Genomic DNA, 18,345 nt, shown 5'->3' with positions numbered 1-18,345 from the left:
ACTTAGCTCATATTTTAGAGACTGTGCTACCAATTTAAGACAGTGGCTAGTGCTCAGAGCTGCAAAAAAAGATCATACTGCAAATCAGTAAGAAATGAAGTTTGTCTACTTGTGTCATGGGAACAACAACACAGTTTTCATTTTGGACAAAATAATCTTTGTTAGCCAGAATATATATATATATATATATATATATACTTAATGATATATTTGATAAAAGTGAACTGGCATCTTGTGATGCTTGACCATAGAGCTGGGAGGACTGTGGGTGGAGCTGGGCCCCTTGTTAACTCTGTAATCCTGACTTCCTGTTTAACTTTGTGATAGCTTTCCGGGGAGGGACAAGAATAAATAGGAATAGCCATGTTGGAAGGGAGTTTCTTTGGTCTTCATGTGGACGGCAGGTTGGAGCCCCGCATCAGAAGGTGCATTCTCGCACTGCGGCAGTGGTTTTTGTTTCTTTTTCTTTCCCTGAATAAACCTTTTCTTTTGTGGATTATTTGGAATTATTTTCGCCAGTCAACATATTTAATGAAGATAGATAGATGATATAGATATAGATAGATATAGATGATATAGATATAGATATAGATAAAGATATAGATATAGATATAGTGATGAACATATCAGAGTGGATTGCTGCTCTATGGAGCATATAATAAAAAAATAAATAAATGCCCACAGGTTTAAACAAATATTAAAAATGAAAAGGTAGATAGACCTTAAAAGCAAACTGGATAAACTTGTATGATGTCAATGAAGTTTCTCTGATAAATCAGTACAAGGAGTTAAATGCTGTCCTCGTGAGCCAAATAAAGTAGCATTAAAAAAGTTTATCACCATCATAGTGTGTGACTGAATTGCCATGATGTAAGTCATTGAGCTATTTGCAGTAAAGGAATCTAAAATAGATTGATACAAAAATACAGCTTATTTGAGATTATTATGAATTCCCAATAGTTTATGTACTAATGACAATTCTTAAAGATAGGGAACATGCAGCACAGAAATATAAAAAGAGAGAAAATCTGGAGAGAATGAAATATAGACTATTCAGTGTAAAAAGTTTTACAGAAAGAACAAATGGAAAGATAAAAATGAGTATTATTATTCTTAGATTATCATTAGTCATAGATTCAGAAAGCAGCCATAATCCCTAGCAGAATAAAAATAAACCGATATGTAAGCTAATTAAGAAAAAAAAGGAGCTAAACCAAATTACTAATAAGAGTAACAAAAATGGAGACATTACAAAGATCCCTCAGATGAAAGGATAAGGCATTGTAAATCAATTTATGCCAATAATTTGAAAATTTTAAGAAAATGGACAATTTCCTTGAAAAACAAAACTTTTGCACAACGTACACAATAGAAAAACTGAATAGTCCTGTCTATAACTGTTCAAAGAATGAAATCTACAACTTAAAACCTTTCCACAAATAAATGGCAGGCAATATGTGCATGAATGTTTAAAAAAATGCATTTTTGCATAGGTAATACTTTATTTGATGAAATCTTTATTTGCTAAAAAATATACTTAGAGAAAATGTGTAGGAGTTTAAAGATGCCATTAAGAATGAGTAAATAAACACTGTCAATTTTTTATGCCATATTAGCTTAGATTTCTCTGGAGAATCTTGTGATCCAATAATTCAAAGTAGCATCTACAAGTGCATGATTATTGTTGCAACTAAAATGTGAATCTATCATTTGTGTGGAAATTTGAAAAGCTGTATAGTTTGACAACTGTACGAGCTCAGAGCAGACCCTCAGGTACTCTTGCCCAAGACCACCTTACATCTCTGTATACAGGCACTTGAAAAACTCTTATACCAAAACATCTGACATTTTTTGTTTTTATTTTGGAAAAATAATTTATTCTGTGGGCACTGATGAAAAGTAATGGTTTAATGAGTCAGTATTGACTTAGGGCACATAGCAGAGCAATTCTCTAACTTATTTGTAACAAGACAGAGAGTCATCTGTTTTCTGAAAATAGGAGGTTCAGCCAATATATCCATTTCTAAATACTGGCATATATATATATATATATATATATATATATATATATATATATATATATCCCCAAACTACCACCTACATATATATGAGTTTTAAAAAAAAAATGCTTTCATCCTAGCATATAAACCTAATCCACAACCCATCCTGATTTGAAGGAGTGTGTTTCACTTAAGAGTCACTTAATGTGGTGATCGTAAGCTTCCCCTCATAGAAGCAATAAAAACAATCATGAGCTCCTTTTGTCACCACAAGTTTAAAAAGTAGGATAGATGCACCTCTGTCACCAAGCCATGTTGTAAAAAGGGAAGGAGAATGACTCTAATGATGGTAAACCAGTTTTATTTATTTTTCTCAAGAACTGTGGTTTCCAATAGTTAAATCATTATCTGCTTAAGAAAAATGTGAACTTGTAATAATGGAGGCTGAATGAGTCCTTAGAGAATTTCATTATATATAAAGACATGACTGAAATGTGAGAGAAATAGAAAAGCTTACAATTTCCATAATATTTATAGGAAAAAAATGTTAAAGACCATATGTCAAAAAATAATGAAATTGTACTCAAGTGAGAATGGTTGGCACTGTGTTAATTAGATAAATAAACATTGGGAAAGAATGAAGTTTTTTTTTATTAAACATATTGGGGTGATGTTGGTTAATAAAGCTATATAGGCTTCAAATGTACAATTCTATAATACATCATCTATATATTGCATTGTGTGTTCACCACCCAGAGTCAGTTCTCCTTCCATCACCATATATTTGACACCCTTGACCCTCTTCTACCACCCTCCTTCTCCACTTCCCCTCTGGTAACCACTAAACTATTTCCTGTGTCTATGAGTTTTGTTTGTTTTGTTCATTTGTTGCTTTCAGTTTTATATCCCACACATGAGTGAAATCATGGTTCTCAACTTTTTCTGTCTGACTTATTTCACTTAGCATGATAATCTCAAGATCCATCCATGTTGCTGTAAATGGCAGAATTTGATAGTTTCTTATGACTGAGTAATATTCCTTTGTACATATGTACCACATCTTCATCCAGTCATCTATCGAAGGACACTTCTGTTGTGTCCACGTCTTGGCTATGGTGAATAATGCTGCAACGAACATAGGGGTATACGTATCTTTACAGATAAATGTTTTCAGATTTTTTGTTTTGTAGATACCCAGAAGAGGAATTGTTGGATTGTATGGTAGTTCTATTCTTAATTTGTTGAGGAACCTCCAGACTGTTTTCCATAGTGGCTGCACCAATTTATATTCCCACCAGCAGTGTATGAGGGTTCCTTTTCTCCAGAGCCTCTCCAACACTTATTATTTGTCTTGTTGATAATAGTCATTCTAACAGGTGTGAGGTTGTATTTCATTGTGGTTTTGATTTGCATTGCCCTGATAGCTAGTGAAGTTGAGAATTTTTTCATATATCTGTTGGCCGTTTGTATGTCTTCTTGGGAGAAGTGTCTGTTCAGACTCTCTGCTGATCTTTTTAATAGATTGTTTGTGTTTTGTTGTTGATTTGTATGAGTTCTTTATATATTTTGGATATCAACCCCTTATCGGAGGCATTGTTTGCAAATATCTTCTCCCATTCAGTTGGTTGTCTCCTTGTTTTTTTGATGATTTCCTTTGCTGTGCAGAAGCTTTTTCGTTTGAAATAGACCCATTCATTTATTTTTGCTTTTACTTCCTTTGCCTTTGAGGTCAAATTCATAAAGTCCTCTCTGAACACAAGGTCTATAAGTTCAACACCTATGCTTTCTTCTATGTAATTTATTGTTTCAGGTCTTATGTTTAGGTCTTTGATCCATTTTGAGTTAATTTTGGTATATGGTGACAGATCGAAGTCTAGTTTCATTCTTTTGCACGTGGCTTTCCAGTTTTCCCAGCAACATTTATTGAAGAAGTTTTCTTTACTCCATTTATATTTTCGGCCCCTTTGTCAAAAATTATCTGCCCATATATATGTGGGTTTATTTCTGGATTCTCAATTCTATTCCCGTGATTTCTGTTTTTCTGCCAATATCATGCTGTTTTGATTATTGTCACTTTGTAGTATAATCTGAAATCAGGGAGTACGATACCTCCGGGCTTGTTCTTTTTTCTCAGGATTACATGGCTATTTGGGGTCTTTTTGTGATTCCATACAAATCTGATGGTTTTTTGTTCTATTTCTTTAAAAAATGCCATTGGGATTTTGATGGGGATTGCATTAAATCTGTATATTGCTTTGGGTAATATGGCCATTTTAACTATGTTGATTCTTCCAACCCATGACCATGGACTATCTTTCCATTTCTTTGTGTCTTCTTCAATTTCTTTTAATAATGTCTTATAGTTTTCAGTATGTAGGTCCTTCACATCCTTTGTTAAGTTTATGCCTAGGTATTCTTTTGGGGGTAATTGCAAAATGATTTTTTGTTTTCATTTCTAAAATTTCATCATTAGTGTATAGGAACACAATGGATTTTTGTACATAGGTTTTGTATCCTGCAACATTCCTGTATTTGCTTATTGTTTCTAACAGTTTTTCGGTTGAGTCTTTAGAGTATTTTTATAATATATAAAGAATCATGTCATCTGCAAAAAGTGACAATCTAACTTCTTCATTCCTAATTTGGATGCCTTTTATTTCTTTCTCTTGCCTGATTGTTCCGGGTAGGAATTCCAATATGACATTAAATAACAGTGGTGATTGAGGGCATCCCTGTCTTGTTTCTGTTCTTAGAGGAAAAGCTTTCAGTTTTTCACCATTAAATATGATATTAGGTGAGGGTTTGTTGTATATGGCCTTTATTATGTTGAAGTACTTTGCTTGTATACTCATTTTATTAAATGTTTTGATCATAAATGGATGTTGTTTCTTGTCAAATGCTTTGTTTGGAAACATTGATATAATCATATAATTTTTATCCTTTGTTTATGCGGTGTATAATATTGATTGATATGCATATGTTGAGCAGGGTCCTTCTGCCCCTGGAATGAACCCCACTTGATTGTGATGTATAATTTTTAATGTATTGTTGTTATCAACTTGCTAGTACATATTTTGTTTAGGATTTTTGTGTCTATATTCATCCAAGATAGTAATCTGTAGTTTTCTTTTTACTGTGTTACCCTTACCAGGTTTTGGTATCAGGGTAATGGTAGCCTTATAAAATAAATTAGAAAGTATTACCTCTTTTTCAACTTTTTGGAAGAGTTTGAGGCAGAGAAGTATTAAATCATCTTTAAATGTTTGGTAGAATTCACTAGTCCTGGACTTTTGCTCTTAGAGAAGTTTTGGATGATTGTTTTAACTTCCTTACTGTTGATTGGTCTATTTAGATTTTCCAGTTCTTTATGATTCAGTCTAGGAAGGTTATATATTCTAAGAACTTGTCAATTTCTTCTAGGTTATTTAATTTGGTGAAAATAGTCTTTCATAGTATTCTTGTATGATCCTTTGTATTTCTGTGGTATCCATCATAACTTCTCTTTCATTTCTGGTTTTGCTTTTTGTGTCTTTTCTCTTTTTTCCTTAGTGAGTCTAGCCAGAGTGTTGTTAATTTTATTAATCTTTTCAAAGAACCACCTCTTTGTTGCATTAACTTTTTCAATTGTCTTTTTGTTCTGTTTCATTTATTCTGCTCTAATTTATATTATTTCCTTCTGCTCACTTTGTGTTTCATTAGTTCTTCTTTTCCTAGTTCTTTAAGATATAACATTAGGTTGTTTATTTGGGATTTTTCTTTTTCTTGAGATAGGCCTGTAATTATATAAATTTCCCTCTTATTACTACTTTGGCAGCATCCCAATAATTTTGATATATTGTATTTTTATTCCCATTTGTATCTTTTGATCTCTCCTTTTATTTCTCCTTTGACCCAGTCATTCTTTAGTAACACATTGTTTAATCTCTATGTATTTGTGGTTTTTCCTACTTTCTTTTTGCGCTGTGGTGGGAGAATACGATTTCAATATTCTTAAATTTGTTGAGGCTAGTTTTGTGTCCCAGTATATGGTCTATCCTTGAGAATGTCCCATGTGCACTAGAAAAGAATATATAGTCTGGTGTCCTGGGATGAAAAGCTCTATAAATGTCGACTACATCCATTTGGTCTAATGTGTCATGTAAGGCTGATATTTCCTTATTGATTTTCTGTTTGGATGATTTATTCAATGGGGTATTTAAGTTCCCTATTATAATTGTGTTTTATTCAGCTTCTCCCTTTAGGACTGTTAGTAGTTGCTTTAGATGTTTTGGTGCTCCCTGATTGGGAGCATATATATTGATAAGTGTTATGTCTTCTTAATGTATTGTCCCCTTTATCATTATGAAATGTCCATCTTTGTCTCTTGTAACCTTTTTTATCTGGAAGTCTATTTCATCAGATAGAAGTATGGCTACACCTGCTTTTCTCTGGATGCCATTTGCTTAGGGTATCGTTTTCCACCCTTTCACTTTCAGTCTATATTTGTCCTTGCAGCTGAGATGTATCTCTTGAAGGCAGCGTATGATTGGGTTTTTGTTTTTGATCCAATCTTCTACTCTGTACCTTTCTATTGGTGAGTTTAGTCCATTTACAATTAGGCTGATTATTGATATATGAGGATTTCCTGTAGTCATTTTATCTTTTATTTTCAGGTAGTTTAGTGTCTCCATTACTTCTTTACCTTTGTGTTTCTGTTTGGTGGTATTCTATGGGTTTTTTTTCCCTCTGTTTCCTCTTTTATTATGTTATGTGTCTCAGTTTTGGAATTTTTTTGAGTGGTTACCATTAAGTTTATGTAAAAGGAAGTTTTATATATGCAGTATTCCTTTTTTTTCAACATGCATCTTGGACATACCACCCTGAACATGCCCAATCTCATTTGTTCTCAGAAGCTAAATAGAGTTGGGCCTGGTTAGTACTTGGGTAAGAAAGGATCAGTTTAACAGTTAAGAAATTTGAGTTTATGCTATTTAAAATGCATATAAATATATTTAAAACTTGGTGCAAGAAGAGGCAAAATATGTTAAAATTTTGAATTAACTTCATTTTCAAAAAATAGCTAAAGAAGTATAATATCTACTAAGAGAAATTTTATCAAGAATCAAATAATTACCTCAAATGGGACTGAAGCTGGATTTAAAAATGGGGAGAGAAATAATAGGTTTGAGACTAGACCAGCAGAGGGAGCTTAATATATTTGGTCAGTAGGGACATTGAAAACAGTTAAGATCTTTGTTAGGCAGAGATCTATAGACTGGGAGAATTATGTAGTTTTATTTGAGATATGAGTCCTTGGATGCAGAGGTATTTGCTAATGTTTATAGGTAATTTGAAATTCCATCCTCTCAATTTTAATGCATTATCTTTTTTAAAGTAGGTTATTTGTATTATAAAAAACAAAAGCAAACCATGTTTGTATAAGAAATGAGAGTGCTGAAAAATGTATTAATGCTTTTATAAAAACATATTAAGCAACATTATGGCAAATAAAACAATGAGATAAAATTTAGTTGCAGAGCTGCAATGGTGGAAACTATGAATAAAATACATCAACTTAATAAAGTTATAGCAAAATATTTTATGATTTTTAAAATAGAAATATAATAACAAGTTCTAATTTCTCTATTTCTGTGTAGAGATACCATATTGCAGCTATTCTATCTGATACCATTAAAATTTTACAACTATTAAATCTGATTATGTGAATAAAAATAATGTCACATGTTTAGCAATTTGGAAAACTAAAAAGAAAGATAGCAAGATGGATGTAATTAATTTTATAACACTTAGTTTATTTTATAATACTTAACCTCTAAGGTGTTTTATTAATGTTCATTGATGTTGCTTGTGACTCTAAAGAGGAAAGTGATAGATTCTAAAAATGATCTCAAAGGAAATATATTATGGTGGAATATGTAAAAATGAAAAGGATTTCTATACTAGAAAAGGAAAATAAAACTGGGTGAGAGTCACTGTGAAAGTGTATTTGCAATATTCTGCAAGCTTTTTGTATAATATTCTGTAAAGGAAGCCTGTTTTAAATTAAAGGTAAGAAATTTAGTTGGTGTAATCATCCCATAGACTGTATGTTCTAACTATCTAATGGTTATTACCATTTAGTGGTAGACTGATGAATTATGTCATAAAAAGAGACCTTCAGGAACTGACAATCTATCAGATTTTAATGAGAAGGAAATCTCACCATGTCTTCTCTTGTTTCCAAGTCCTTTCCTCCACCCCACAAAGATAAGTAAGGCTATAAACCTTTCTGACTATTGCTGTTGAAAGTATTTTGTGGAAACAATCTTGCAAAAGAGAAAGTATAAATATATTTTCAGGTTTTCAGGATTGTACAATGTATACAGTAAAAATTAAAATGAGAAAGTTGCCAGGACTAGAAACACAATTTGGGAAGTCTAAGGAGAAAAAGCCAGTAGAGATCCCTTTACCTTTAAATATGATTTGAACTGTGTATGTATAAACGCAGGATACAAATCAGCAACATGTATTCAACCAGAATCCAGAATATGTCCAAGTCTGAAGCAGGATTATAATCACTTTAGGATCAGAATTGCACCAAAGCTACACTGTGCTTAGACAAGTAAATTATATGTATTTTCTTTGTGTTTACAGAAACACACACATTCATGTTAAGTTATATACTATAGTTAAGATAATTATATATAATGTCCAAGTGTGTGAGGTCAGTTTTTCTCCACTGATGCTTTTATTGTTTGACTAGAATCATAGAGATGCTGCTAAATGATTAAATATTACATACATGATGAAAAGAACATTTTTAAAATATGGTGCCTGCAAAAGACTCTTTCTGTTGAGATAGATCCTCTACACACATAAACACAAAACTCTACACAAACCCCGACATAATAATTTGCATATTAGTTACTTTTCCTTAGAAATTTGCTATGAAATCATTCTGAGATATATATAAAATGAGCATAATTCTCTACTTAATGATTATGGGATCTAATAAGTTTTGAAGTATTTCATATCCTATTTTAGCTAAAATCAACTTTGAAGATTAATGCAAATTATACTTGCTAAATTTAGGAATGAAGTATAATTCTAGGTAATTTAAGAACCACCATACATAGTTTCAATTTTAAAAAGTTGCCCGCTAGACAATTTTATGGATATTCAGTGGTTCATGTGTCCATGTCTGCATTTTATTTTAGCTAAAGTGCACAAAACTACAAAGCAAAGAAGAGATACAACATGATCTTTAGAGAAAGTTATAAAATTCAAAACAGAATAAACCTGGTCTGTAATGACAATTTTTTGGCTTTACTTATTATATAAAATGTTCTCAGTTACATAGTAATGAAGTCTCTGTTCAGTGAGTTTGGTTAAATTAAGGCATATACTCTAATTTTCAAAATATTCATGATGTTTGAGCAAATAATATATTAATTTGGAAAGTAATCAAATAGAATACTGAAAGCAATATTATGAATACATTTATAAGTAAACAGAATAACTGAACATGAAATTGTTTACTCCTATGCTTATGTCTGGTTATTAAAAGTCATTGAAAAGAAATGAATAATTTATATGGTAAAATTTCAGTTTTGATTTGACATTTAATATTTAATTACTGAAATGTGAAAAATCAATCTTGTTTTCACTTACATTTATTCTCTAATATACCATGTCTAAACAACACAATTACTTGAAGTTGATTGCAATTTATACCATTAATTTTTTAAATCTCATTATATTAATTTTGGCTTTAAATTAAATAACATTAGCAGAAAAATTGCCATTAACGTGACTATAAATTATTTTGGTATGAAAGTTGATTCAAAGTAAACATGCCTACCATGGTTGTCTCGGCGATAGAGCCAAAGCTGTTTATGAATATGTTGCATGTGACATTAACTGGAGGGCCTGAAAAAGAAATTTTAAAATAAGGGCTATTTAGATATTTATTTAAAACATTTTCAAATAATAGCATGATTCTCATTAATAGTTTTTTACAAATGAATATTTTTAGATATGTGTATATACACAGATGCTTAAAATTGAAGGCAATCATTCTGTGAAAATAATATGGATTGCAAAGCAGGAGTTCATGATCTCCTTTGGACACTGATGCTGGTCAGTCATTGACCTCTTTTGGTCTCAGTTTCCATGATCTATGAGTATGTAGCACATTTTCTAGGATGAGTTCGCGAACTTAATTGTCAGACCTCGTATACCAGAACTTTTCAAAACTGCCTCTGGGCATCTCATTCACCAGATCTTCTTTTAAAATTTTTATTCAGTCTTATGTGTGTTTAACTGGTATCACATCCTTAGGCAGCTGCAATGTTAAACAATTTCCTGTGATTATTTTCAACAACGCCCTGGGGATAGGATTTTCCCACTGAAGGAGTTCCCAGTCAAATAAGAAACAGCCATACAGGTCAAACAGTAACATACCTCTAGGGATGAACTTTCTGAGGAGCTCCAAACCTGGTTTGCTCTCTGATAGCTGCTAGGGTGTTTGATTTTACAGCATCTGTGCTTCAGAGGCTGCTGTTTTTCAAGACTACTGGGAGTGGGGCCATATTTAAATGCCTTCTGTCCTTAGAGAAATTCATCAGTTTTTCTTGAATAAATATCCTCACACTGTTGGAAGTTTTTGGTTAATTTTCAGAGTTCTCAAGGATAATTTTGACAATTTTGCCAGTGTTTTTTTTTGTTTGTTTGCTTTTGGGAATTGGGGGAGGGGAACAGCCAAGTTGTTGTTCTTCAATCTTAGTTGTGGAGGGCACCAGTTGCCATCTGGCTGCCAGTCGGCAGCTCCTGGCCTCTAAGTTCAAGATGGTGTGTTACAATCTTAGTTGCAGGTGTGCATAGCCACCATCCCATGCGGGAGTCAACCCCAGCAGCCTTGTTGTTAAGAGCACACGGTCTATCCACTGAGCCATCCGGGCAGCAGCTCAGCTCAAGGTGCCAAGTTCAGTCTTAGTTGCGGGCGGGCGTAGCCCACCATCGAACAGGCAGTCTTGTTAGGAGCACGTGCTCTCACCAGTTGAGCCATCCTGACACCTGTTGGCAGCTCAGCTCAGGAGCAGCATCACTGGCCCACATGGGAATCGAACCAGCGACCCTGTTGCTCAGAGCTGACACTCTTAAGCTAACTCTTAACCAAGTGGCCATTCGGCCGGCCCTTGCCAGTGTTTTTGTCACTGTTTGGAAGAGTGAATTTACAGATATCCTCTCTCCACCATTCCAGGAGGCCCCTGTGTGTGCCTGATTTAACATTTATCATAAAACCAAGAATTTTTATTTTTATGAGGCCCATTTATTCATCCCTTTACTAAATATCTAAAACCTGTGCATATCAAATTGAAGAAATTGAAAAAGACACAAAAAGATAATCATTTAGCAGGGCAGGAGTTAATAAGAACCAGTAAGTGGTTGACTACTTGTTACCATATACTGTGCTGTCTGATTCATAGATACTCCTTAATCCATATAACACTGAGAGCAGATAATATTCCACCATTTACATGTTAGGTAGCTAAAGCTCAGAGAGGACACTTAAGGTGCTAATAAATACCTCACTCAGAATGTGAACCATCAGTCAGATTCTAAGAAACACTCTTTTCCCGCCATACCAAGTTGTTCCCCAGTCTTGTTTAACTTAGTTAATCTCTACCTAAGTTAGTCAGATAAAGCCACACACAAAAACTGATTATCTAAGCCTAGTTTATTGTTTGTTTTTCTACCAAAGGATGTTCTCTTTATACCAATTTTTTTTTAAATTCGTTAGAATAGTTCAAAATAACATTTGAGGTTTCAGTTTATATTTACTTGATTACTGGTGCATAATTTTCATCTTTGTTTTTCTACTCATTTTATGATCACCATCTATCTTGCTGGAATAGGTAGAGAAAAACAACCAACAAGATTATTTAAAAATAAAGTATAGGATGCATTGGCCTATGAACCCTATGAACATTGAAATAGTCTTGGTAGTTTTAAAAAAGATTCATAACCTAATTCATATCTTCTAATTTAGTGGGCATGCCATGCAACCAAGGCACTGGTATTTTTAAAAGCTTCCTAGGTGATTCAGATGGCAGCAATGATGAAAAATACTGACCGAAGAAATTCTGGACTAGGAAAAATCTGTGCTCATTATACCATAGGGTTAAGAATGAACTGCAGTTTTCTTAGAGATGAAGAGAGACACAGAGAGAGAAGTCAGGACTTAGAGCATTGAAAATGCAAGGCTATTAATTTTGATAAGAGCGTTGCCTATTATAAATTTGGTCATCACTGCTAATAAAATATAGTAGCTGCTTTGTACTTAGAGAGAGCCCAAAGTTGATTGAATATCGAGATGCCTAGGACAAAATTTCAAACAGATATAGAAGCTAAATTATTTTAAATATGAAGGGTGACCGTGTAAGAATAAGAAAACCTCATAGAAATCCTGAATCCTGGAGGTACTATAATTTGATTACTATTTTTTTTCATCTTTACCAGTTATTTCTAAATATTTACCAATTTTTAAAATATGTACAGTGATAGGAGTTTCTTATATGTTACTATGGAAGAAAGGAGAAAGCACAGATAGTTTACTTCATGATTATTGTATCGCCATCAGAAAAGCATAAAGTCATAATTAACTGTCAGAAGAGTTCCCTTTTTTTTTTTTTTTACTTAATGTAAGTTGAAGGTGGTGAACTCTAAAATATATACAGAGGCTGACTGGAATTTTGAAGAGCTAAAACCAGTCCTTCATATTTTATAGGTTATTCTCATTTTTTTCTAGAGAATGCTAAAAGTCTGCTATTTTCTTTTGCTGGTAACACTAATATGAATCTCGGGAATATCATTTATCTTGAGATAAATTCTTTTGTGCTTTATTGGCTCACACCCTTTGGAATAGGAAACACACACAGGCATTAGTACTGGGTTAATTCATTTTTCAATAAAATGCTGCTGATGAAGGCACATCCATGTTGGGGGAACATGGCCCATTATGAAGCCGATGCTAGAAGATTGCCTGCTCTATAGAACTGTGATCTCTTTGACTGAAATTGGAATAAATAAAACAGTGAGGAGATGGTTTTTCTTATTTAATTTAGCAAGGGGCAGGGTCTTCTTTTTTTCTTTTTGGACTTTACTTTCTCTGGGCATTGAATAAAAGGCGAGACAGTCTCTATAATATTTTTTGGTCTTGTATTTTAAATTTAATTATTATCCATAGAATTATGGTGATCATGTTAAAAAGTAGAATGAAGGTGAACATTCAGCATAAGCTTCAGGGGCCTAAATTAGTAATATCTATTCTGGTGCATTTCAATGTCCTTCCTGTGTGTGCAGGTGCTGAATGGCATATCCTAATGATTCCAAGAAGGGTTTGAAAGGAGTAGTATTAAATCCTGTGTTAAGACAAGGATTCCTCTCATATATTTGTTTTTTTCCTCTAAAATGTGGCACTGGCATCTCAGCTGACCAGAGACTTGAATAGTTATGTCAATGAATAAAACAAGGGAAACAACATTCCCACAGAAAAGCAATGGTCAAAGAAGTAACTAATTGAGGCTTTCACTAGTGTTTGGGGATTTGATGCCTCACATTATATGAAAGATATTCCAGCCCTTGCCTCTCCATCATGCCTCCAATCAGATGCAAAAAGCTCTTCCTAAAAGCAGAAAGCCAGCCTGGTTTCCAATCTTTTAGGTGGAGTAAAGTAAATCACAGTGGTCTCAAGTCTAAGCTTTATTGTTTAATCCATCACCTATCAGGTGTGTTCCTCACCTGGTTATTAGAACATACATCAGTGCTATTTCATTCCCATTTAATTACTTATCTATATACATATTGTCTTCTTCAGCAGAAAGAAGGGTGAATGGATTCAGGCACCAAACCTTAATTCCAAATTTCAAAAATAGAGCAGACACTTACTAGAAAGATTAGATAGATAGATAGATAGATAGATAGATAGATAGATCACATATATAGAAATTATCTTATTTTTAAAAATTGTAAAAACATATTAGAGTATGAAGCAATTTGGAAATAAAAGCCTTTTTTTTTTTAAAGACAGTCTTGGCCCATTTATGGAATCTTTTCAATGTGATACCAAAATACCAAAGCCTTTGGAATTTACTTAATGAGTATGAGGAAGCCATTACAGATTCTCGACCATGGGAGTGTAGTGAACCAACACAACATGGTGAATGATTGCATGGCTGGAAAAGCTTAGAACAGAGAAAATAGTTAGGAATTTATTGTAATAGTCCAGACAGGAAAGAGAACAGCCCTCATCAAGAACAGTAACAGTGGGATGTGACCGGTTAGCTCAGTTGGTTAGAGTGTGGTGCTGATGACACCAAGGTTGCCGGTTCAATCCCCACATGGGCCACTGTGAGCTATGCCCTCCCTAAAAAAAAGAAATCAATTATGCCATTGTAGCATAAAAGCAGTGTGTAACCAATGACCATGGCCGTTCCCCAATAAAATTTAAAAAAAAAAAAGGACAGTGACATTGGAGAGAGATCACAAAGAATGAAATGGATACACCACTATTGTGTTTATAAAGCACTGTATTCACTGGAAGCTCTGATCTGTGTCAGATCAGGGCAGCACTCTTGAAGTAGTATTTCTACCCTAGCTACTGATATGTATATTCAAAAATTTTGTAGTGAATGAAGCTCAGAGAAGATTGTAAATTTTCTATTGCAGTTGCAGAAAGCACCTGTTAGAACAGTTCTTGGCCAATCTGCTACTTCCTCTGTGCCAGTGCAAAAGCTGTTATATCCAGCTAATACTCTGCTATGTTTAGCAACAGAGCAGATAACTGCTATAGCATCCATATGGCAAATTGTGCTTTTAAAATGTTCATTACATTAGCCGTTGTTGGCCTCAAAAGCAAGTGATAGTAGTTGCAGATGTTTTTAGCAGCATGTTTTCTTTTAGCTGTTTCTTAAAGAAATAGAACACGGCTTTTAAATTCAGAGATGGCTAAAGGCAAAATGGCAAAGTACAATGCAATGCCTTGGCAATTATATTATTGCTGTCCACTGGGGATGATTGTTCACCAGGCAGATGTATAGCAAACAAAGGTAGAAACAAAAATAACCCAAGTGTTTATGAAAAGGACTCTAAGTAATTTTTAACATAATGTTGTATTAAAACCTCACAACATTTGAAAGATTAAATCTCAAAAAATTATATTTAGTGAGTTTTTATTTTAAATAAATATATATTTTATATAGTCATGTCACGAGGAGAGATATTCTTTTATTTTTTAATTAACAACAGTATATTTAATGACTTTAAATTCAGATTTTAAATTATTTGCTAGATACTTGAAAAGGGCTTGAAAATTATGGCATAAAAATAGGATCCAGTTTATTCTTTCCCCCCTTTTTTTCCCTTCCATTTTGTTCCTGAAAATGTCGTCCTAAACCCATTCAGTCAGGCAATGCAAGATAGGCTTCCATTCCACACTGCAGGCAGCTGTGGGAGTGTGGTAAACTGGAGCAGGATGAGAAGGACCTGTATGGAGATGGATTCCACAGCAAGGGATGTTAAAGCCAGAGTGGGTGAGGAGAGTGTTGCCATAGTGGGGCAGCCTGGTGAGAGGTACTAGAACCCAAGAAGGGTGAGGGCAGTATCCAGATGAGGGCATCCTGGCGTGGGAAGTCAGAGTCTGAACAGGACCTAGGACATTTGTGCAAGAGAGGGAGTGGCAGCAGACAAGGGAGATTCATTACATGTTGATTAAATAGAGAATTATATTAAGGGTTATGGGAGCCAGGTCTCTTACTGTCAGATGAGGAAGTTAAAATATGGAAACTGAGAAACTAGAATAAACCTATAGAATTGGAGATGTCAATGTGAATTCATGGTTTTCAATAGATAGAGAAGTAAATTAATAAGTATATATATGAATGTACATATATGTGTGTATGTATGTGTGTATTTATGCATATATGTATATGTATAAAGATATATTCTGGCAGGCACCAACTTAATCAATTAATCAAAGTAAACATCCCCAGTTATGGTAAAACTTAATATGGTCCACCATCTGGTAAGATGCAATCAGAACATAGCATTACCTCTGTTATATTTCTGTCAAGATGCATTACCTAAATCAAATCATGAGGAAACATTAGACTGATGCAAATTTAGGTGTTCTGTTAAATAAAGTGATGATAATATATTTTTTTAAATGCCTAGATCATGGCAGTCATAGAAAGAATAAGGTTCTAAGAATAAGGTTCAGACTGAAGAAGACAATGAGAAATGACAAATAAAATACAGACGTGATTCTGAACTGGATCCTTTGGCTATGGAGTCATTCAGATAATTGACAAAATTTTAATGGGGTCTACAAATTAGATGGTAGCAGTTATTTCCGTGTTCATTTGCTTGTTTCAATGGTTAAATGGCGGTTATTTAAAAGAATGGTCTTATTTGTCTGATACAATCAAGTATTGGGGCATCAGGTCAACAACTAACTTTCAAGTAGTTTGGGGGGAAAAATGGTTAAGTGCTATACTTGCAAATCTTCTGTTAGTTTAAGATTGTTTTAAAATAAAAAAAGAAATAACTACTACAAAAAGAATACATTAAAATCAAACAAAACCTAAAATCTAAATTTAAATGTTTCAGGTGAACATCTGCAATTTTAGAAAAGCTTATTATTAAAGTTCTTCCTGTTAAACTGGCCTTGTATTATGTAAAATTGCAAGTAGAAAATATACCTTTATACAGAAATAATTGTGGATTTAATTCAAGAGCAATAGTGTCTGGATGGATAGGAATGGTAAAAAATAAATACAGGAAATGCTAACATCTTCCCCGAAAAAAAAACAATACAGGCAGGAAATGAGTGTTAGGTACAAATACCATTCTGGGGATAGAATGTGTTGCAGCAGAAATAACGATTTGAAACTGGGTTTGTGGTGTGGGAGAAAGGGATTAATATACAGAACTATTACAGATGAAAACACAGAAACCACAAAGACATTGAGAAGGCAAACTGTTATTTCTAGATAAAGAGAGTGGCCACTGGAGATAGAATGAAAAAAAACGTAAAAATGCAATCAGTGTTTGGGAGGAAACATAAGCAGGTGATTGCTGAGGGCGTACTTTCTGCTTCGATCCAAATTAGACTCAAGGGTTATCAAAGACCAACTGAGAGCCCAAACAATAAGGTCAAAGGAAAGCAGTGAAGTGCAAAACAAAGCTGGCAAAATAGTCTGGTGAAATAATATTTTATGTCTGTGGATGTACTTTTATTTGCTATTCAATTGATTTTTATCTGTGAAACTGGCATCTAGTATCAAATGACTCCTGGAAGCTTCTATTTCAAGAGGGGGATTGAACAGTTTTCTTTCTCTCTGAGGACATAAAATCTGTACTGCCAAATAAAAATGGGATTAAACATATCACACCTAAGAGAATGGGAGGAAAGTCATAATTAGTTTAATGATAAAATATAAAAGGCAGAAGAAAACCGAGCAAAGCCTGAAATAAATGCATGATAGGACCACGTGGAGCAGGGAGCTAATGTGCTAAGAATGACCCAGGGAGACCAAGCTTAGGGTCGGTCATCTATAGGGAAGGAGGTGGGGAGCTGGAAGGGACCCGGAGGGCGAGACCACAGGCACCTGTCTCAGAAAGCGTCCTGATTCCCATCCATATTGCTGTAGAGCAGGGGTAGCCTGGGGTTTGGCCCTGTAGAATTTTGGAGGCATAGAAATAACTTTTTTCGTTTTGCAAACATAGTTTACTAAGGCGATTGGAAATAATATGGTTCAGTTAATCAGTGATGACTTTTTAATCATTTTCTTTTTCCAGCTTGATGGAGATATAATTGACATATAACACTGTGTGAGTTTAAGGTTTATGGTGTGTTGATTCGATACTTACATATTGCAATACGATTACCACCGTAGCATTAACTGACACCTCCATTACAACACATAATTACTATTTCTTTTCTGTGGTGAGAACATTTAAACTACCCTCTTAACAACTCTCAAGTGTATAATACAGTATTGTTAACTATAGTCATAATGCTGTGCATTAGATGCCCAGAAGTTATTTATCTTCTGTTTACAAAAAGTTTTTTTAAAAGCAGGGTCAATAACTCTCCTGAGTGGGGAAAATAGAGTTCCTGACAGTACCTCAAAACTAAAGCCATCTCTGTTTTGGCATCTGGAGGACCTCAGGCCAAAATCTACTCAACACTCAACACTCACCTAAAGCAGGTGCTCTGCCAGGGCAATGATACCTCTGTCAAATTTCTTTCCAGATAGAGAAATAGCAGAAAACCACCTCCATGCACGTGTGCGCGCGCGCGCGC

At 34.0% G+C, this 18,345-nt stretch overlaps 1 protein-coding gene across 1 annotated transcript in view; it reads right to left on the bottom strand.

The window, feature by feature from the left end:
* GLRA3 (glycine receptor alpha 3) overlaps window positions 1-18,345 on the bottom strand; it is a 157,226-nt gene that overhangs the window by 106,411 nt on the left and 32,470 nt on the right. The window contains exon 3 of the mRNA XM_019636133.1: window positions 9,841-9,908. Within this exon, the coding sequence (XP_019491678.1) occupies window positions 9,841-9,908 (68 nt within the window). The remainder of the gene's footprint in view (window positions 1-9,840; window positions 9,909-18,345) is intronic.

Source organism: Hipposideros armiger, unplaced genomic scaffold, assembly GCF_001890085.2.
Source record: "Hipposideros armiger isolate ML-2016 unplaced genomic scaffold, ASM189008v1 scaffold_27, whole genome shotgun sequence".
Taxonomy (NCBI): Eukaryota; Metazoa; Chordata; class Mammalia; order Chiroptera; family Hipposideridae; genus Hipposideros; species Hipposideros armiger.
The sequence above is the reverse complement of the archived record's forward strand: the minus strand, read 5'-3'. Positions and strand labels throughout refer to the sequence as shown.